Source organism: Amblyomma americanum, chromosome 2 (assembly GCF_052857255.1).
Source record: "Amblyomma americanum isolate KBUSLIRL-KWMA chromosome 2, ASM5285725v1, whole genome shotgun sequence".
Lineage (NCBI taxonomy): Eukaryota > Metazoa > Arthropoda > Arachnida > Ixodida > Ixodidae > Amblyomma > Amblyomma americanum.
The window spans coordinates 215527474-215550799 of record NC_135498.1 but is presented as its reverse complement, the minus strand read 5'-3'; the positions used below and the strand labels follow the sequence as shown (position 1 = coordinate 215550799).

At 46.2% G+C, this 23326-nt stretch overlaps 1 protein-coding gene across 5 annotated transcripts in view; it reads left to right on the top strand.

Annotated features, from left to right (window-relative positions):
- Positions 1 to 23326, top strand: part of Exn (Ephexin) — a 140938-nt gene that overhangs the window by 79316 nt on the left and 38296 nt on the right. For all 5 annotated transcript variants that reach the window (XM_077655704.1, XM_077655705.1, XM_077655702.1 and 2 more), the window contains one exon: positions 10115 to 10259. In XM_077655704.1, coding sequence (XP_077511830.1) covers positions 10115 to 10259 — 145 coding nt within the window. The remainder of the gene's footprint in view (positions 1 to 10114; positions 10260 to 23326) is intronic.

The window sequence follows — 23326 nt, the reverse complement described above, 5'->3', positions numbered from 1 at the left end:
TTGCTCTAAGACCACCGCAATGCCTCTTTCGGTGAGCAGAAAAAAAAACAGAGCTCTCCTTAGTGGTCGGCCTGTGCGGGCCAGTGACAAAATAGACTGCGTATCTTTGACAAAGACTGCAATGGCTAGAGTTGCATGCTCTCGGATGCTGGCCAGCATTGGAGAGTAGTCTAACCAGCACACGGACCTGCTGCACTGGCTCAGTGACTGTGCTAGTTATGTAGTGATCACATCATGGGTTCAAACCCAGCTGTGCAGCCCCGTGTTGATAGGGCACAGTGGTAGAAGTTGTCTTTTGAAATTTTGTTGCATGGTTAGGAATCCCAGGTGGTCAAAATTTATCCGAAGCCCTCTGCTAATAACCCATTATTAAGATGTTACATCGTAGGTCAGCGGCACACCGCAGTGGTACATGATGTCAATATGGCACGAGGTGCTCCTCTCACCTCCGTTGCCTACAAGGTATTTACAAAGGTAATCGCTAATAGAGCAAGGGCAACCTTAGACTTTAATCAACCAAATGATCAAGCAGGCTTTCGTAAAGGATATTCCTCAGTAGATCATATTCACACTATCAGTCAAGTGATAGAGAAATGCAAACAATATAACCAACCCCTATATATAGCCTTCATTGATTACGAGAAAGCATTCGACTCAGTAGAAACCTCAGCAGTCATACAGGTATTGCGTAAATAAGGGTGTAGAAGAACCTTATGTCAAAATACTGGAAGATATGTACTATAGCAACTGCATAGCTACCATAGTCCTCCATAAAGTCAGCAATAAAATTCCAATCAGGAAGGGCGTCAGGCAAGGAGACACGATCTCGCCAATGCTATTCACCGCCTGTTTACAGGAGGTATTCCGAGGCCTGAATTGGGAACTGTTGGGAATAAGAGCAAATGGAGAATACATAAATAATCTGCGATTCACTGATGACATTGCCTTGCTGAGTCACTCAGGAGATGAACTGGAAATCATGATCAATGAGTTAGACAGGCAGAGCAGATCGATGGGTCTACAAATTAACATGCAGAAAACCAAGGTAATGTTCAACAGCCTAGCAAGGGAACAACAGTTCACAATTGGCAGCGAGAGCCTGGAAGTTGTGAAGGAATACGTCTACTTAAGGCAGGTAGTGACAGCTGATCCGGACCATGAGAGGGAGATAACTAGAAGGATAAGAATGGGGTGGAGCACATATTGCAGGTTCTCTCAGATCATGAATAGCAGGTTACTTATATCTCTCAAGGGAAAAGTGTAAAACAGCTGTATCCTACCGGTACTCACCTACGGGGCAGAAACATGGAGACTAACGAAAAGGGTTCAGCTTAAGTTAAGAAAAACACAGCGAGCCATGGAAAGGGAAATTATCGGTGTAACGTTAAGAGACCGGAAGCGGGCAGAGTGGGTGAGGGAACAAACACGTCTTAATGACATCCTAGTCGAAATCAAGAGGAAGAAATGGGCTTGGGCAGAGCATGCACTGCAAAGGTAAGATAACTGCTGGTCCTTAAGGGTAACGGAGTGGATTCCAAGAGAAGGCGAGCGTAGCAGGGGGCGGCAGAAGGTTGGATGGGCGGGGTCAATTGGAGACACACGGGAGAGGCCTTTGCCCTGCAGTGGGTGTAGTCAGGCTGCTGATGATGCTCCCCGCGTGCCCACCTCGTGCAGCTGGCAGTATTCTCTGTCACAATGATGGCAACACTGTGTTTGCAGCAGAAGAGAAGAGAAGCCTGCCAGTTTGGTTCGTAGTCAGTTCACTCACAACGAAAAAGATGGGCTGTGCTGGCTCGAGAGTTTGCACACGACACCCATTTTACTGAGCAAACTGTGAATATTGCCAGGACAGCAGCTTGGGCATGTTTGTTACTCATTTGTGATGGAACAGGGCAATAGACAGCGCTTGTCTCTTGTCCCGGCATTTTGCGCGGTTCCATCTCAAATGTGAGTATTGCAGAGAGAACAGCCTGTTTGTGCGACACAACAAGAAGGAGCAGCAGAGGTGCAGACGTCAGGCTGGCCTTTGCACGCATTCACCAGTCACACATTGCACAGCAAAACGCGTGAAAGAAGAAAAAACATGGGGGCCTTCCTAACCACATTCTTAAAGAAGAAAATGTGACAGCATTTAGGTTGTCTGCTATGGTGTTCACTGTGAGTGTCTGATATTGTTCTTGTGATTTTCCAGCCAAAACTTCAGTTGGAACTGGTTCTGGTTCCATTGCCTTTATATCATATGCATAAGTAATGACCTTCTTGAATGTTCGAGCACCTTCTATGGGATTGTCATATAGGATTATAATAATCCGACCCACTAATCCACGTTAATCCATTTTCTGAGATGGACCAACTTCCTCAGATTTTCAACTTTGGCAGTGTCCTATCATTGATCTGCTGGTGGTCACGTGGTGTTGATGACGTCACAACCCTCTCAGCCAAAATTATAGATCGCAGGGAGGCCTCGTACCCCTCCTGGTGCAGTGGTGCGGCAATTAAGAGCTGCGCCACTGCCATGGCATGTGGCTGTTTCAAACACAGCCACCGGTGTGCTTGTGAGTCCAAGGCTGTTCTACCTCTCACAGCCAGTCATTAATTTAACTGCCACCTAATGCAGTGGGCAGGTTGTGATGGCGTTACAAGGTCATGTGACCTCTCTCAGCCAATCAGGGAATTTTGTGACGGAGAAGCCAGAAATTTTTTTCTTTAAAAAGGAATGGATGACTTCAAAATTCTTTCGAAAATATTTATATTCTCTCTGTGTTCACCTAAATGAGTGAATTTCCAAACTGAAGTGTGCACCTGTAGTGCTGCTTTGAAACACTTTCTTCGTGCTTCCTCAACCTTGTGGGGTGCTGTTGATAGACTCGGTAGTTCTGTTTCCATCTTGGGATGTGCTTTAAAGCTGTGTTTGCAGCATACACAAGGATGCTGCCCAATTTCCATGGTGCAGACGGCGCCTTTGTGTGTGCAGCGTGCAATGAAGGCTTGCTCCGTTCACTGCACTTACTGTCACAATGGCTCTCATGCTGGTGATTATAGCTTGTAACCTTGGAAAGCTTTTGAGAACTCTGCAACGCCCCATTTTCAGATTATGGGGCAGCTGCGCTAAAGCTTTGCTGATCATGGGACATGACATGTTAGCCGCTTGTTCCATGACCTTCGAGACTACTCTCGCCTGAACAATCTGAGTGCATATTGGGTGCCTCATGGAACCAATGTATAGCGTGTTCCGCATTTAAATGCACACCATAGAGTGCACCTCACAGCTGAACCAGTGAATTGTTCAAGCTCAAATTTTGCACAGAAATGGCATTTGGTTTGCAGAATTGTTTTATACCCAACTTGTTTGGGGTACTTGCCTGAATCAATAAAGAAAAGTCAGATATTCACATTGTCTGCAGCGACGACAATGAAACGAAATGAGCCACTTTCTCAGCGATTGCACCAGTGGCGCCATCTCGTTTGTTGGCCGTGAAGATTCAGCAAAGGAGGTTGGGTAGTGTTTTGCAGGAGGTTTGACAATGCCCTACCGTGAAAGTCTTCAAACTGGTACAGTTTTGGCCAAACTAAGCTTTTTGTGATCACTGATAAAGCAGTTGCTGAAAAGTCTTCAAGCCTCCCACAAAAGACCTCTGTCCTTCGCATAATCTCGACGGTCTACTAACGAGATGGCACCACTGGTGCAACCGCTGAGAGCGGGGCCCGTTTCGTTTCATCGACGTCACAGACGATGCGAACATGAGACTTCTTATTGATTCAGGCAAGTACCCTAAAGAAATGTGGTGAAAACAATTCTGCCGACCAAATGCCATTTCAGCGCGAAATTTGAGCTCGAACAATTAACCGGTTTAGCTGTGAAGAGCATTCTATGGCATGTGTTAAATTGCAGAACAGGCCGTAGTTGGCTAAAAGAGCGGCCTTGAACAGAGGCCGTAATGTTTCTTGATTTTGTTTATGAGCTGCAGTCATTACCATATTCACTCGCATATGGGTCGACCTGTTTTCTCAAATTCCATTGTTCGGGAGTCAGCCAATACAGAGCAAGGTGAACGGGGCTAGAAATGGGGAAGGACGTGAGAAAACTATTGTCAGTGATGTGGGAAGCCTTGCCTTCTAAGAAGCCTCCTTCAAACCTTCTTGAACGGCAGTAGTTGGTACGGCCTTTTCCCGGGGAACCACACAAAACATTTTCTGATAGGACAAAGAGAGGGCTGCCTGCTTGCGAATGGATAGGCAGCAGGGGTTGTGTCACTTGAGCGGGAAGAGCCGAGCAGACGACACTGTAGCTGGCACAATGCGCTCCATGCGCATGCTCGTATCATCACCATCCTTCCGGCCACTGTGGTCCTTGATTAGACGGACTACATGGACAACTTCTGGTCGTACGCGACGTCGCTGGGATGCAGTCATTGCGTCAGGGATGACTTCATAATCCAGTTCACCTAGCCGACGAAGAACCTTGTACGGGCCGAAATAACGGCGCAAAAGCTTTTCACTCAATCCACGGCGGCGAATGGGCGTCCACACCCAGACTTGGTCTCCTGGCTTGTATTCCGCGTTGCGTCTTCGTAGGTTGTAGCGTCTGGCGACGGACCGCTGCTGATCTTTGACCCGTATTCGGGCAAGCCTTCGAGCATCTTCTGCGCGTTGAAGGTAGGCGGCAACGTCGACGTTCTCTTCTTCTGTAACGTTGGAAAGCATGGCGTCTAGCGTGGTCGTGGCCTCCCTGCCATGGACGAGCCTAAAAGGCGTCATCAGGGTGGTCTCCTGCACTGAGGTGTTGTAGGCGAAGACAACGTAAGGCAGGATGACATCCCAGGTTTTGTGTTCGGCATCTACATACATGGCGAGCATATCAGCGATGGTTTTGTTCAGGCGCTCGGTCAGTCCGTTGGTCTGCGGATGGTATGCAGTTGTCTTCCGGTGGCTGGTTTGGCTGTAGTGTAAGATGGCTTGCGTTAGTTCCGCAGTGAATGCTGTTCCTCTGTCCATGATGAGCACATCGGGGGCGCTGTGTCGAAGAAGAATGCACTCCACGAAAAATTTGGCGACTTCTGCTGCTGTTCCGTTCAATAGGGCTTTTGCCTCGGCGTAGCGGGTCAGGTAGTCGGTCGCTATGATGATCCACTTATTTCCAGATGTTGACGTTGGAAAAGGGCCAAGCAAGTCCATGCCGATCTGCTGAAAGGGCCTTGGGGGAGGTTCAATGGGGTTCAGAAATCCTGCTGGTCGTGTGGGAGGAGACTTTCGTCGCTGAATATCTCGGCAGGTTTTCACATAGTGTGAGACATCGGCAGACAGTCGGGGCCAGTAATACTTGTCTTGAATGCGGCGGAGCGTGCGAGTAAACCCGAGATGTCCAGCTTTCGGCTCGTCGTGTGAAGCCTGTAGAACTTCTTCGCGGAGACAAGTAGGTACAACTAGGAGGTAGGCTGTTTTGTTCGCTGTAAAGTTCTTCTTCACAAGGACCTCATTCTGCACACAGAAGGAAGACAGTCCTCGCTTGAATGAGGCGGGGGGTGAGGAAACCTTGCCTTCCAGGTACTCGATGAGGCCTTTTAGGTCGGGGTCCGAGCGTTGCTGCTGAGCAAAAGAGCTGGGGATGATGGGTCCCAGGAAGGCGTCCTCATCGTCGTCTGGCGGCGGTGCATCTACAGGGGCTCGTGAGAGGCAATCGGCATCAGAGTGCTTGCGTCCAGACTTGTAAACGACGGTGACGTCAAACTCCTGGAGACGCAGACTCCATCGAGCGAGTCGGCCAGAGGGGCCTTCAAATTGGCAAGCAAGCAGAGCGCGTGGTGGTAACTGACCACCTTGAACGGTCGTCCGTAAAGGTAGGGGCGGAATTTCGACGTAGCCTAGATGATGGCAAGGCACTCCTTCTCAGTTGTCGAATAGTTAGCCTCGTCCTTGGAAAGGGAACGGCTAGCGTATGCGATGACTTTTTCCAGCCTGTCACTTTTTTGAACGAGGACGGCGCCTAGTCCCACGCTGCTTGCGTCGGTATGAACTTCAGTATCGGCGTTTTCATCAAAGTGCGCAAGGATCGGTGGGGACTGTAAACGACGCTGAAGTTCCTTGAAGGCTTCTGCTTGCAGCGCTTCCCATTTAAGCGGCACGTCTGCCTTCGTCAGTTAGGTCAGGCGATGCGCGAAAAGTTTTTCACAAATCGTCGGTAATGTGCGCACAGTCCGAGAAATCTGCGCACTGCTTTCTTATCGGCCGGCGGTGGAAACTGTTCAATAGCAACTGTTTACTGCGGGTCTGGGCGTACTCCTTCCTTGCTAACGATGTGGCCTAGAAACAGCAGCTCTTCGTAGGCAAAGTGGCATTTCTCTGCTTTCAAGGTTAGGCCAGACGACTTGATTGCGTCTAGTACTGTTCGAAGTCCTTTGAGGTGCTCTTTCAAAGTTCGAGGCGAAGACAACGACGTCATCTAAATATACCAGACAAATTTGCCACTTCAGGCCTGCGAGCACTGTATCCATTACTCGCTGAAACGTCGCTGGTGCGGAACAGAGACCAAATGGCATCACCTTGAACTCAAACAGCCCATCTGGAGTGATGAATGCTGTCTTCTCGCGATCTCTTTCGTCGACCTCAATTTGCCAGTAGCCGCTCTTGAGGTCCATCGATGAGAAATATTTAGCGTTGCAGAGGCGGTCCAGTGTGTCGTCGATGCGGGGGAGGGGGTAGACGTCCTTCTTTGTTATGTTGTTCAAGCGGCGGTAATCCACGCAAAATCGAAGTGCGCTGTCTTTCTTTCTCACTAGAACAACCGGTGCCGCCCATGGGCTGTTTGAAGGCTGGATGACGTCGTCGCGAAGTATTTCTTCGACTTGGTCCCGGATGGCTTGTCGTTCTCGCGGTGACACACGGTAGGGGCTTTGACAGAGAGGTTGGACGTGTTGATCCGTTATAATGCGATGTTTGGCAATTCGCGTCTGTCGCACCTTCGGGGATGTCGAAAAACACTCACTGTAGCTTTGAAGCAGATTGCGGATCTGGTCTTGTCTGTTCCGGTGCAGGGCTGGGTTGATGTCGAAAGTGGGCGAGTTCTCTTGGTCAGGCGAATCTTCTGCGGAGGGGTCGGGAGAGGGCGAAGGAGTCTCATACGTCAGATATTTCGTCGAAAAAAGCAATCGTCGTTCCTCTGTTAATGTGCCGGTATTCTTCACTGAAGTTAGTCAGCAGTACTTCGGCATGGCCATTGCGGAAATGTGCGATGCCTCTTGCGATGCTGATTCCTCGGTCTAGAAGCAACTGCATGTTCTCCTCAATGATGGCTTCAGCGTTAATGGCTTTCGTGGCGCCTACGGTCACGACAACGCTTGATCGGGGTGGGACGCTCACTTCTTCCTCCTGGACACTCAGGGCAACGTGATTTTCCCCTGTTTTCATCGAAGCGATGGCTTTGTCCGTCGAAAGCGTGATCTGATTGGATCGGAGGTCGATGACCACCTTATGCTCATTAAGGAAATTCATACCCAAGATCACTTCGCTGGAGCATTGCGGTAGCACAACAAAGGTCGCAGGATAGGTATGTCCTTTGACAGTCACTCGCGCTGTGCATCGTCCTGATGGCGTAATGAGGTGGCCCCCTGCAGTGCGAATTTGTGGGCCGTCCCAAGCCGTTGTAACTTTTCTCAGCTGCGCAGCGAATGTTCCATTCATCACTGAGTAATCGGCTCCTGTGTCGACTAGAGCGGTAACTTTCCGGCCGTGGATAGTCACTTCTAAATCGGAGGTCCTGGCTCTTGCATTGCATGTCGCTCTCGGCGTCGGGTCACGGCTTCGTCGCGTAAGCGAGTCGCGGGTGGGGCGTGTGGTCGAAGCTCTTCTGGGTGGCGGCGTCTTTTTCAAGGCAGTTTGCGTCGAGGTTCTCATTGTGTGCGGCGTCTGTGCAGCGAAGGCTGGAAGGCTACCCCGCACCTCCACCAGATGTCACGTGGTGACGGCAGTCGAAGCAGCGATGAAGACGGACGAAAGGGTCTTCTAAAAGAAAACTGTTTATTGGGCTGACTTGCACCCAAAATGGACTCAATCACTCGGCGGCGGCGAAGCGACAAGCGTGCTCGGCGGTCGTCGAACAGAATGCCCGCCGCTGTCGGCCGTGCTCAATTTAAAGCTGATAGCAAACTTTCGAGATAAAGCGTGCAAAGTTACTAGAACATTCCGGAACAACGTAGAATCAGCTCTGCCTGGCTGCGATCAATCGAGATAAATCTAGTCGCGTCTTGCGTCGCAAAGAAAGCGATAAGGTGGTGTGGAGGCAGATTTGAAAAACGAACAAACACTGCAAATATTCGCGGCAGTATCATGGCAGCATTGACCAGGCGGTTGTTCATCGTCCCACCGCAGTGGTTGAATGGGCGAGATTAAGAGTATGCACACAGCTTCAGTTGCCAGTTGTTATTCAGTCCGGTTATGGATATCGACAGGAAGCTTGCCATGCCTCAGTGATTGGATGAGTCCAGGCACGGGCTGGTGAACAAAGGTAAGTGGTAATTGTAATTGTAAATTGTGGGTTCTAACATCCCAGTGCAACGCATGGCTATGGGCAATGCCACAGTGGGGGGCTGTGGATTAATTTAGACCACCTGGGGTTCTTAAACATGCGCTGACCTTGCCAACACATGGGCAACTTTTGTGCTTTGCCTCCATCAAAATGCGTGGTCACCTTGGCCGACATTGAGCCTAGCTCCTCCAGCTCGGTAGTTGAGTGTGCTAACTGTGCTGGGGCTGAGTTAGTCTAAGGATGCGAGAGGATGTTTTCCTGTACAAGTTTCTTACTTATTCCCTCACATAATTACCCTTTGGCAATCAGTTTGGTTTCCAGAGGGATTGTATTTGTGCCCCCCCCCCCAAGTGGTTGCCATTGTTCCTGTGCGGCACTGTGACACTTGTTGGCTTGTGGAGGAAATGCAGCATGTGGCCCCACAGACTGTTTGATGTTGCCATTGTTTGGGCTTTCTTAAGCTTTGAGTCCGCTAGCTTTCTATGCAGGTACTCATTATTATGTTTGTATCTGGTCACCACTCACCTAAGTGGTGAGAACTTGGAGGCTGATGAAAGGGTTTGGCACTCAAGCGAGGAAAGTGCAGCAGGCTGGAACAAAGCTGAAGCATGAAGTATACTTGGGCACGGTGCATGATGTTTGTAACAGGTAAATGATGGTGCCTTAGGGCAGCAAAGTGGATTTCAACAGAAGGGGTATGTAGGGAGTGGGCGGCTGAGCGCGAGTTAGGTTTGGAGACTAATGTGCACAGGGTGACAGCAGCTGACCCGGCATACAGCCGTCAGTGGAGGAGCCTTTCTTTCCCCTGCAGTGGACACAGAGAAACCAGTGGAAAGTTTTGACATGCAAGAAACAAGGTATTATGGCTGATTCTTATTTAGGACGTGTCATAAAGGACACGCAGCTAGTGGTCTGTTTGGGCAAGAGTACATTCCAGGGGAAGCAATTTTTTTTTAGCACTTGGCTCCTTTTCTTTTATCTTGAATTGGCACGGCGGACAATTCTATTCAATCGTTGTTGTCGGTAAAAATTTATTCGTTGGCCTTTTGTGGCTATGTTGGCGTTTGTCTAGCAGCAAAAGACCCACTTATCACCGAGAAAATAGGGTTTTAAACTAGCAGTCAGTTCAAGCTCCTCACATGCTTACCGAAAAGGGTGGGTTGCCAGCATTTAGAAGTAATGGCAGTGTACCGTAGCCTCTGCGGTATCTGCCTAAAAATCGGTATTAATGCTGGCGTTTTATGTACGAAATCGGCCACTGATGGCGACACCCATATTTTGTTTATTGTTCTTATAAAACATCTTTGGTACAAGGCGCGAACACAGAACACAAGGAAGTTCGCGCCTTGTACCAAAGATGAATTGTGACCAACTCGCCCAAGAAGACGTTCTTTTAAGTTCTTATAAAAGCTCCGTTTTCAGTGCAAGCAGTCTCTCTGTGATCGTAACGCGTCGCATTGTTGATACGGCCAACTTTTATTTGTCCTGGCACAGCTGTGCTGTTCTGGGCTCCCTCTCTTCTTTCAAGTCTTTTGAGAGGGCATTGAATAAAAAGAAAGGAACCCTGCATGGGAGGGGATCCCCCGCTTGCAGTGAGGGCGAGCGACTGCTGGAGGAGGAGCCCCTGTACCAGTTCTACCAGCGTGCTGTGGTGCAGCGGTCTTGTCAGTGGGGCTCAGCAGAGGGCAGGGAGGAGGAGCCCAGTGGACTGCGCACCCTCTGGCGGGACCTGCCACAGGTGGGCACAAGAGAGAGAGAGAGAGTGGCTGCTTATTTATTTATTTATCTATTTCCAATACTGGTAGTCCCAAGGAGGGACCACAGTGGCAGGATGGGAAATACATCAGTAAACGGAAATGTACAGCGCAAATACAGACAAGGACACAAGAAAGAATGACATGGAACACACAGCGCTCGTGTATTCCATGTCATTCTTTCTTGTGTCCTCGTCTGTATTTGCGCTGTACATTTCCATTATGAATCACCAACATGCTCAGTCTGCCACCTTAGTGAACATAGTAAACACCGAGATAGTGCACAGTTGAGAAAAAAAAAAAACACTACAACATTTTAAAAGATACTATACATGAAATATTAAGCAGTAGAAGTACAAAGCATTCAAACACATTAAACGATAAGAAACAGACTTCACATACTAAGTTCGATCAACACCTGAAATTTATCCATGTCATCCACTTCAACCCACATACTGTCCAGGTCATTCCACTCGACTATCGAGCGTGGAAAGAACGAGTATTTGAAAACATTTTTTTGTTGAAAAGGCAGCAAAATAAAAGGATTTCTGCATCTCGTAGCATAGCCAGAAGAAACTGACATATTCATGAGTGTTGCTTTTTAGTTTACCTTTCACAACTTTAAAGAGGAAATGCAAGCGTGCAATCTCACTTCAAGCCTGCTGTGTTCCTGGGTTTAGTAACTGACATAATGCCATATTGATTAAAGATAAACCTGACGGCTTTCTAAAAGCATTAGCTCTTACTACTCGCAGTGGAGTTTTTCTTTTCCGTCCGAGATTTCAAGATGGCGGCCGGTCATGTGATCAGATTGCTGCAGCATCATGGACCCATCACATGACCGCGTCCGCATTTGTCGGGCCAGCACGGCAGCCAGCTTAACCCCAATGCTGCCATTCCGCTATATATACTGTCTGAGCAGGTGCCGAGCCTGGTGCCGTTTTGAGTTGTCATTGGTGATGATAAAATTGTGGCCCACCCGTTTGGTGCAGAGGGTTCAGAGCGGTGGCAAACGAATCGGCTGGATTCGGCGCACAAAGCTGTTAGTCGAGTTGAAGCTTGGTGTGTGTAAAGGATTCGTACCGACAACCTTTGCTTCTCGAAACCGTAATGGGGGTGGCCTTTGGAGGGCTGTGGCGGGCGAACCAGTGGTGCGGAGAGATGCGGGTGGTAGCAAAGAAATCCTCGTTTCGTGATGTACACGTTGGTATTCGAATTTGGGACCTGGGAGTGAAATTCAGTTGTAACGAATTTGAGCCTCGGCTATAACGAAGGTGCACATTAATAATCATCGTTAATAATTATGTAAAGCATAGTTGAAAGCGTAGGTGAAAACAACTTAGCTAACGCTCTTCATTTGATTTCGCATTCGCGAATCATTCTTTACTTTTTTTTGCACCCTTTCCACTTGATGTTGACAGAAGTGAATGGACCCCATATTTTGTTACCATATTCTAGAAGAGGCGAAACGAGAGACTTGTATGCTATAAGCTTAACATCCTTTAATGAGTTACGAAGACATCGCTTCAAATAATGTAATTTTTTCATGCCATTATTAGCAGTGTGGGTAATATGATAGTCCCAACGCAGATAGGTTTGTGAAGACCTAGATACTTGCATTCAGAAATATGAAGGAGTTGGTTTCCATCTGTGGATCCAGTAGCCAAAAATCAGTGGACGCTTCTTATTTGTAACAATCGAAACAACACCTTTAGAATACCCATGCTAGCAGCGCGCTATGGACGAGGCACAAGAACAAGAAGTTCCTGTCATGACTCTTGTTCTTGTGCCTTGTCCTTAGTGCACTGCTAGCATGGATCTTAACCAACTAGCCCAACTTTAAGTATTGACCTTCAGAATAAAACAAAAAGAAAATAATATGAAAGTTATAAAACGAAAGAATATGTTTTCAATGCTGGGTCAAAATTGAATGAATTTCGGTAGAGATCTCAGTTACTGAAAATTTCTGTCCATCTACCAGGCATGCGCATAAGGAGCTTATCAAGTTTGCTAAAGGATCAGCTAAAGGATATAATAAACTTATTTTGAACAGTAAGTGCTATGTGTACTGCTCGACCACTGATTGTGTCCGGGAGATAGAGCATGTGTTGTCATCAACAGTTCCCAATTTAGCCTTTCCGCATAGCTGACCGAATGCCCAAAGATATCTCAATTCTTTTTACTAACATTGTGTTTCTTTGTCTTGTGTATCTGACACTACATAATCTGATATAATCGTGCTGACGGAAAATTGGCTGCACAGTTCTGTACACGACAACGAGCTCTTTTCACCACAGAAAAACCACATGATATTTCGCTGTGATCGCGCTTCAGGTCGTGGTGGTGGCGTATCTGTGTCTGAAGCCAGCAGTGTCTGAATGCATAGAATCTTTTCACGTGAATGTTGCCACCTCTTTAGAATTTGTTTGCATGCAGATATCAATCAACCATCAAAAGTTTATAATCTGCGCCTGCTACCACGCACCCTATACACCCATTTGATTCTGCCACGATCTTCATGACATTTTACATGCTATTTATACCGCGTTTCCTAATCTACCAATTTTTGTATTTGGTGATTTCAATTTTTCTGATATTGACAGGTCCTGTTCTAGTACTGAAAGTAATGGGTCATCCGAGTCATCAAATTTTGCAATGCTTTGTTCAAATTTTTCATTGGTCCAAGTAGTTACAGAATCAACCAGGGTGACATGCTCCAGCTCCAACATATTGGATCTGTTGCTAACCACTGCTCCCGGTCTAGTTTCTAGTATAAGGTATATGCCTGGAATAAGTGACCATATGTTGTTGCACGTTACATTAAAGGGAAACTGAGGAGAACCCTATCAAATTTTTTTCGTTAGCAAAATCTGATAGTTCGGCATTTCGTGGCTTTGTTGCCGCTTGTCCGGCAGCGAAAGATGCATTTATTTCAAAGAAATTTGGATTCGAAGTTGCAAAAGTTTTTCCCGCCGCTCCGATTCAAACTCGACAACTCTTATGACGACACGGAGAACTCTTATGACGTCACAGGATGGAGTGATGTGAAACGTGACGTAAACGGAGACTCCATGATTTCTGGCGGCTAGCGGTGCGGTCTAGCAGCTGCCGAAATGAAAGCTACCGCCGCCGCACGTTGAAGGCATCTATCGGGGGTCGCTACCGTCGCTCTGTTTACGTTTGCACCGGCGTCTTGCCAGCGTTGCGATGGATCCCGTTCTCGAACCCGACGACGTAGTTCTCGCAAAATCTCCGGACTGCATTTCAGCGACCTCAGCCCCACAGAGCGTGCGATGCTTTTGAGGGAGCATGGCTAGGTTAGGCGCCGGCGGGTCGTTTCCCCCTTCCTCAGTGAGCAGCCGTTGCAAACTAAATATCATAATCCCAGTGCGGGGAGTCGCGAGGCGCCGGGACAAGGTCGGCGCGTTGCGCCCATCGGAGGCTGGCCGGGGCTTTGGGGCCAACGGATTGGGATTCCTTGAACGGCGCGGTTGCACGGGGCAGCAGGCGGCGTCGAGGCCCACGGTTGCAAGGGCCAAGTTATTTAATTATTTTATTGCCACAAAAAACGGATAGGTGCTCAAGGGCGGTCGCGTTTAAAGTGAGCGTCTTGAAACTAAAGCCGACGCACGACGCTTCAACGGCTTCCGCTAGATCCAACGGGTCCACTGGATCGGCCTCTCTCGCCCACTTGCATGTACCTTCAGATGTGTACCGTGAATGGATCAAATTAGCCGAGAGCTCGAAAAGAACAGTTCCGCCCAACTGCCGAAGTTATTGAATTACGTCACAACACGCACCTCGCCACGGAGCCGAATCAGTCTGGCCGGGCCGGCGGCGGCTGGCGCACTCAGCGCGAAATATAGACATGCTCAAAGTATCCCTGCCAGTGCGGTCAGAGTGCGCCGAAGCTGCCGAACGCGTCGGCGGTCAAGCGCAGTGTAGGGTCGCGCTTTGGCCGACGTGACGGCGCCGTGCAGCGCGCGTGTTACGCCGGAGCATAAACGCGCCTTAACAGAGCCTGCGCTTAACCGCTAACCAACGTATTCAGTGGCGGCATCTATGGGAGCCACTGAAACCCCCCCCCCCCCGCCCACACACTAAATAAAAAAAAAATCCTATGCCGAGGTTTGGAATCGAACCAGGGCCTGTGATGTTTGAGGCGGATACGCTACCACTCCGCCACAACGGCTCAAGCAGCAATTAACAATAAAGGCGCATCTAGTGAATGCACTCTTATGCAGAAATCTCCGTGCTTTCGCTACGTATATCCTGGCCTAACAGAGCTAGGCCATCAGCAATTTTTCTGAACTGCCTTGTACCTTGTCTCCCGTCCCTAATAAACGATTTCCGTTAAGTAGTTTGAAGTTGACCGGCACAGCCGGGAATGTTTCGCCTGGCGAGCATGCGATGACACAAGTGCTGCCTTGTACGATTACCGACCATCGTGCCATCATAGTTTTTCATCGACCATGGCGATCATCTGACAAGCCTTAACAGGCTCCTTCAAAGGTTAACTAGCACTTGAACCGGCACTTCGAGTTCCTCTTGTTGTTCGGCGCTTGTAAATCGAGGAGCGTCAAAAACAAAACCACGGGGCACGCAAAGCTTATATACGCGAAGCGCTTCAACAAAACAAAACTCTACTGGCCGCCTGTGGTGCCGCCAAGCATCGGTTTTCTTTGCTTCCAACATTCAGGTTGCCTTTTGTCTGCCTTCTTTATGTGATAAAAGTGCACTATCGGTTTTAAAACAAAATTTACTTCAATATTGAACCGCGCAATCTTCCTTTGTCAGCCTCAGAGATTCCCGCCACATGTAGGAAGGAAAATTCCTCCAAGGTGGCGTCTCTTGTCCTACGACGTCACCACGCTTGTACTTGCGAGTTTGACCTGTGGCGGCGATACCTGTATTTTGGTTCTTGCTATTTTCTACCTTACAAGAGCTTTGTTTTCAGTAAGAGCGGCGTTTTGTGATCAGGAGCTGGTATTCTATCGATACAAGCCAACTTCAATTTCTCCTCAGTGTCCCTTTAAACCTCCCAGCAGCTACATCGCGAAACAAAAAGAAGACAATCTACAATTATTCTAGGCTAATTTTTCTGCAATTAACCATGCTCTCAAAGTTTTTCTTGGCCCTTTTATTGACAAATTTGAAGAGCGATCGATTTATGAGAACTGGATGATGTTAAAAAATAAGCTTCTTGAGCTAGTAAACCTACACATTCCTCGTAGAACTATAGTGACTAACCGGCACGCCCCATGGTACAACCAGACATTGAAACGTCTCGCAAACAGAAAGAGAAGACTCTTCTCAAAAGCAAAATATTCCAAAAGGCAGGAGCTCTGGTCGGCTCTAAAGACAGCCACCTGTACTTATAAGAAAGCACTGAAGGAGGCAAAACAAAAATTATTTAACGTAACACTGCCATCGACTCTGTCAAACAATCCCAAAAAAATTATTCTGGAGCATTATCAAGGAACCACACAACACGGCAATGTCACTCCTCGACTCACAGTCCAAAACTGTGTCTACCAATGAGTGCGCCAACATTCTAAATGAGACCTTCGCCGAAGCCTTTTCTTATGACCCTAGTTCCCCTTTTCCCATCTACAACAACAGTGCTTCTAAATTTCTGATGGTTGCAATAATATTTGACTCTGATGGTTTGTTGAATGTAATAGACCGCTTAAAATTTTCTTCTTCCTGTGGCCCAGACAATATCAGTAGCAAAGTGCATTATCCAAGATATTTGAACAGTCACTTCTGCTTGGGATGTTGCCTGATGACTGGAAGATTGGGAGCATTGTTCCACTCCATAAATCCGGTGATAAACACATGGCAACTATCGACCAATATCTTTAACTTCTATATCATGCAAAATCATGGAACACGTCATCTGCTCTCACTTAGCAAGCTTTCTAGAATCAGTCATTTTTTTCTTCCTCTCAGCAAGGTTTTAGACAACATTTCTCTTGCGTAACTCGATTAGTTGCATTTACAACCAAGATTCATTATTTACTTGATGAGGGGTTCAAAATTGATTGCATATATTTGGATTTTCGGCGAGCTTTTAATAAAGTGTCCCACAGACTTCTTTATAAATTGAGTAAACTAAATATTTACCAGAGTGTACTAGCCTGGATTGAATATTTTTTAACTAACCGCTCCCAGTTCGTGCGCACTAATGGTTATATGTCGTCATCACGTCTGTAACCTCAGGTGTCCCACAGGGGTCCGTGCTCGGCCCTCCTTTATTTCTCATCTACATCAACGATCTACCAAACAATCTTCAGTCAGACTTTTTGCAGATGATTGTGTCATCAACCGGGCAATAAGGACTACTAACGATATAGCTGTACTTCAAGGTGATCTTAATGTTATTTCCGATTGGTGCTTGACGTGGAATATGGCACTTAACATGACAAAATGTAAACTAATGTGTTTTTTGCACCGCGAAATTATATGCCCTCCCTCTTACTGCCTTAATCATGCTCCACTAACATCAGTAAGATCATATAAGTACCTCGGCGTTATTCTGACATCAAACCGGACCTGGAATGAACACATTATTTCTATTATTGCAAACGCTAACCGCATGCTAGGCTATATTAAACGCAATTTTTCTATGGCACCATCATCTGTGAAACTAATTCTTTATAAAACACTTGTTCGCTCTGAACTCAAATACGCCTCATCAGTATGGGACCCACATACCGATGGGTTAACCAATGCCCTTAAAGCAGTCCAAAATCGCTCCGCACGTTATGTTCTTGGTGACTGTGGTTGTTTACAAAGCGTAACACTCATGAAAGAAACTTTATCCATTGCACCCTTGTCGCTGCACAGAAAAATTTCCCGTTTGTGCCTTTTCTTTAAAATTTACCGCACCAATCCAATTCTAAGAATTGCACTGATCACATCACCCACATATGTATCGTTGCGCATCGATAATCCATGCAAAGTAGGCATCCCCCACTTCTGCACTACATCCTATCAATATTCATTCATTTCTAAAACAGCAACAGAGTGGAATCGTCTGCCTGCCACGCTAGTGCTTACAAACAATATCGAAGTATTCAAGAAAAACCTATGCTTGCGTTATAACACATAGAAGTTTCTTTCTTCTAACTAACTCCTTTAATTTGCAAGTTTCCAGTTATATTGTTGTGTGTTTTCTGCGGTTTCATATTGTGTTCTGCTTTCTTCTCTGTTTGTAGCAACAAACATTGACGAGTGTTGCCACTTATTAGCTACATTTCCCATGCGATGTTAGCGTTTTTGTTTAGCTTTTAGACCTTTTAGAGTATACAGACAAGAAGTAAACAAGAAATATTATGAACGTACACTGCAAAGGCGTTGACATAGTATATGTAGTTGTTTTTGTAACACTGCATAGGTGAAATAAGAAGTTTCAACATAAGAAAAAAAAACTATGTAACCATGGGTATAACAACAGAACAGAAGCAATAGGATGTTAATACTGCCACATGGTGTCAACAGCAGTACTAAATTTTTTCAGTGATGAGCTGTTAGTAATGGATGGATTAAGGCTGTTCCATTCTCTAATTGCTAGTGAGAAAAATGAGTATTTGAAGCAGTCGGTATGAAAATGGTACTCACTTAATTATATAACATGTTTGTGATGTGTTAATGCATGTTTATGATGTGTTGATATTTCTTCGGACAGGGATAAGTATTTAGTAGTGTCCAGTTCTAGATGTGGATTAATTAGTTGAAACATAAGTTTAAGCCGCACGAGTTTAGCACCAGTCTGCAATGAGTTGATTCGTACTGCTCTCATTATTTCAGTAGGCGAATCAGTTATTTTGTATTTGTTAAATATTAATCTGACTACTTTTCTCTGAACTGCTTCAAGTTTGGTTATATCTTGATTTGTATAAGGAAACGAAACGACATTAACATATTCAAGCAGAGATCTAACTAAAGCATTGTAGGCTAATAGTTTAGTTTGAAAAGGGGCTAATCCGACACGTTGCCTAGTAAAAAAAGAGTCGTTTTGGAGCTGTTGAGGCGATTCCATCCATATGACCACTCCACCTGAGGTCATGGGCTATTAGTACGCCAAGATACCTATTATGTTCAGTTACTGCAGTAAGTGGTGCGTCATTTATAGAGTACTGAAAGTAGGAGTTATGCTTCTTCCTAAAAACTGTCATAGCAGATTTAGTAGCATTAAGTGTCATCTGCCATTCGGTGCACCATTTTGTTAGTTTTTAGTGCATTGTTCTGGGCTTCATGATCCTCTGTTGTATTAATTTCTCGATAAATTATGCAGTCACCTGCAAACAGTTGTATATTAATGTTCATATTAGTCGCTAGATCATTTATCAAAATTAGGAAAAGAACAGGCGCCACGCCGCAACCCTGGAGTACACCTGGCACAACATTTACTATATGAGAGGTTTGATAATTAACTTCAACAATTGTGTTCTCTCTGATAAGTAGTTGCTAATATAATTAACTATGCAGCCATGACGTAGAGTCGATTCTAGTTTATTAATTAGTTTAATGTGCGTAACACGGTCAAATGCCTTCGAAAAATCTACTAGTGTTAAATGGGTTTGTTTTTGTGTGTCTATGCTGTGGGATGATAAGTTGTTGACTAATTCTAATAAGTGCTATACTGTAGAAGGGCCTTGGCAGAAGCCATGCTGAAATGGGGATAATATGCTTTCATTTTCAAGAAACACTGTTATGTGTTTTAGGATGATGTGTTCGAGGACTTTATACGCCGCACAGGTGATGGAGACGGGTCTGGTTAGTAACAGCAGTCTTGTTTCCTGTTTTGTGTATTGGAATAAGTTATGAATAACTTATAATCCATCTCACAAGTCATTTGCAGTGCTGCGGTAATGTGAATCAGTCAGAACAGCATGCACTGCAAAATGTGTTCCACCATGCCCCTCACCCTGCGACTGGTGGCTCCATCCTTTGGAAGGAAGAAGCACCATCTCCAGCTCATGCGTGCAGGAGATTTGGCCGACTCGAAAGATGCCATGTTTATGAATGGCAATGCACCACTTTGCAGCAGGCCTCCACACTGCTGTGTCATTCGGACTTTCTGTGCTAATTTAAGCAGTGAATGAAATACTGCCTTCACTTTCATATCATCCTGAACTACCTTTTCAATTACTGCAATAATTGTTTGAAAAATAGTTGCAGCACTGCTCAAATATTTGGGGGACTATTTGTTGTCTTCCTTGGCCCTGATTGGACAAGAGAGCTCTACCTTTCACAGTGCTGCAAACAGCTTGTGAGATGGAGTATAGTGATCCTTGAAAAAGTAGGCACATTCACTTGGCTTGCCTTAAGAGTGCCAATGAAGCAGGATTGGCTTGCAACATGTGGGGCATTATCCGTGCTTTATGAGAGCTAGTTGTTCAACAGCCAGTGCTCACACATAAAGGACACAGCATATCTTGTGCCTGCTTCCGCTGACGAGTGCCATGAAAGGTATTGCACGGGCTTTTAGTTGGTCACTGCGAAAGCTCCAAATAACATCACAAGACACTTTGAGGACTAGTTAGTACTGACATCGGCATCAGGCTACGGGAAGCAGTGCCTTAAAGGAGTATAGACATCTAACTTTTGGGTGCGTTTTTTCTTGCTTGTAATGATGCGTAAGGCATTAGTATACATGGATTACCACCTGGCATTCTCTTACGACCGCTAAATAATTTATAATAACATTTCTTTGTCGTGCTGTTTCGGTTTCAACAGTCGACTGAGGACTGTGACGTCAACGTGTGCTTACAGGTCACATGAAACATGAAAAAACTGCAATATAATCACTGCTTCCACATTCGTTGTCATTCCGGTTCTTGAGGAAGGCTGCCTTCTGCACTGCAGTAAATTAAAACAGTGAAGCAGCGATTATATGGACGTTTTTCCATGACTCACATGGCACAAAAGCACACTTTGACGTCACAGCCATTGTTCGGCTGTTGAAACCGAAACAGCATGACAGAAAAAATTAGATTATAAATTATTTAGTAGTCGTAGTCAAATGTCACATGGTGATTCCTATGTAGTAGTGTCTTCCGCATCATTGTAGAGAAGAAAACATGCCACCAAAATTAGGCGTCTATACTCCTTTAAGTACATAATGGTACCAACATTTTAAATTATTATAGTGTGGCCTGCTTTGATCTTTTCATGTCATTATAAAGTAAAAGCTCGTTAATTCAAACTTCAAGGGACTGGAAAAAAAGTTCAAATTATCCGAAGTTCGAATTATTGAAAGACCCCAGAAAAACTGACAAAAACCGCTTTCATTGTGATAAATTTTTTTTGATGAAAGACTGCACAGTGGTCATCTGCTATTGAGATGGGCCCAGCGCGACAGTGGCTGTTTTCCACATTTACATCAGTGCTTTATTGCGTGCATACTGCCGGGAGCGTCGAAGCCGAACAGCTCCAAAACGATAGGGCCCCCATGGCACCCTTCACAGTACGACGCGGTAGCGGTGGAGCCCTCCGACAAGCACGCGTCGCGTATGAGTCGACTTCACTGCACAAACGGTGGACGGACGGCACGCGACAAATGTGCAGTTTTGGCGCTAGCACTTACATCGAAGAATCACGTGCACGGAAGTGAGGGGACCATGCAGCGGCGCGAGTCGGCGTCCAAACCACGTGCAGTTGTGCTCGGTTGGCTAACTGATGCGCGGCCCATAGCTGCAGCTACCGCAGCCGTCAGTGTGGGCAGGCGCGAAGCTCAGAAAAGCGAAACAGAAAGTATGGTGGCATACTGAAATTATATCATTATATGATCAGACTGTTCTTGGAAATGGGGTCACCAGTTTTTTATCACGCCTGTAGCTATGTGCACACCAGAGGTGTGCAGTACTCTGCAGCTGTACTTCTGGATTCATGAGGACTCTTTTCACGATCGCTTCCCGTAGTCTGCATACCTGCACATGGCCTTGGTTCGGGAGCCCGTTCAAATTGACCATTGCGATACCCGTAGCATCCGAAATAGTGATGGCCTGATGCCATAGACTTATATGGGCGTCTGATGCAAAAAAGATGCATAAAATGATACTGTCCTGACATTTGCACACGGGGCATGGTGGCATCGTAAAACCAAGCACATGTGGCAAACACATATACTTGCTCATGTGCGAGCAATGCAGTCATAGACAAAGCAAGTGTGTTATTCGCAATGTATGATTGAAGACTTAGACGTACTGTTATTTGTTCCGTCAGCATCAGTCTTGTGTAGAGGAACTTGTGGAAGACTGTGCTTTGCAGTGATGCTTCGAGAGTGGCAATAGCATCCCAGTTGATTCCTGCAAGTATCCCTGTCATGCACCGGCCATGGCCGCTGTGCCCCAGAGAGCTGTAACCATATCACTCCACCGTAGATTTTCCAGCAATGCTCGCAATTATTTCCTCACAGGCACAAAAAAAATGGTTTCTGCCAAACCAGATGGAAAAGTTTGCATGTGTTTACTAGATGTTTAAGGAAAGTTGACATGTTCCGAACAGCTTTAACCTTGCAACTTTGCACAAATGCAAAATGGACATTTGTGACCTCTTGTGAGATATCAATTGAAGTTTCCACAAAACTGTAAGGCTTCTTGCTAAACTGAGGTTCATTCTTTTGCGTTGAAACATTTGCCTATCACTTATAAAAGTATAATTGGAAACCAAAATGGCCATGGGGCTGCTGTGACTGTTTTCACCTGAATGCAGCCATGCACATGCATCAGTGCTTGGCACATGTACACCTGTGGACTCAGTGAAATGACAATGGAAGAAAACAACAAAAGAAAGCTTGCCTACAGTGGCTTCAGCTGTCTAATTCTGCTCTGTAAGAGAAGGCTGGCTGACACCTTGAATAAAGCTGAAATTTGGGCAAAATGGTATGCATTCATTGTAGAGGAACAGTGTAGCAGTGGCAGGCGCTTGTCCTGTCGACGTCCCACCACTGTTGCGCTGTTCCCCTGCAATGCCTTTCTCTCCTGTACCATGGAAGCATCTGCTGCTTGAGGTCGTCATGCTTAGACCAGACAGCACAGACGATCCTTTCCGGTGTACAGCACACCCACAGTCAATGCAGAGTATATCTAGTTGCGATTGCAGGAGGCTCTTGAGGGAGTAGAGTGTGCTCTGCATATACCGGTCCAGTTTTTAAAAAATTTACCGTCCTAAATCAAACCACAGGCCAATTTCGGCTTCAGCACCAACCTCAAGGTAGCCTATGAGGTCCATGTTTCTTTATAAGTAATTTAACATCAAAACTTGTCTGGACTGTCCAGTATTTGCGGTGAACTGCTGTCATCTGCAGCAGAATTTTTATTCAGGCGAGCAATCCAGTCGATTTGGGAGGCTGCATCATCTGGCGAACTGCAAGGCAATCGGTGTCCCTGTTCTGAGTGGGGGTACGTCTTGCAGTTTCCCAGATGGCGCAGCCTCTCAAATCGACTGCATTACTCACCTCAACGAAAATTCTGCTGCAGCCAAACGCAGTTTTTTGTTGATTCTGAACAATCTAGACAAGTGCCAATGATAAATTATTTAAAAAAAACATAGACCCTCATAACCTACCCACTGTGGAGACAGAGTGGTTAGGGCACTCAGCTAGTGAGCCGGAGTTCCCAGGTTTGAACCAAGCCACGGCGGCCGCGTGGAGGCGAAAGTGTGTGCTGTGCAATGTCAGTGCACTTTAAAGATCCCCAGGTGGTCGCAATTATTCAGGAGCCCTCCACTATGGCACCTATTTCTTCCTTTCTTCTCTCAGTCCCTTCTTTATCCATTCCCTTATGGTGGTGCTGAGTGCTGCTGTGCTTGTAGTGGGGTTCAGGTGTCCTTGAGATATGCGAGACAGATACTGCACCATTTCCTTTCCTCAAAAACCAAGTTTCAATTTTTCCTCATAAGCTACCTCAAGGTCAGTGTTTAAGCACTACAGGCCAGTAGTTTGAGCTTGAAAACTTTTTACAACCCGGACCAATGTTCACGGAACACACTGAACTCGTTTTCTTTCAGCCATGTGTTTACTCATTGTCCTGTCTGCCCAACA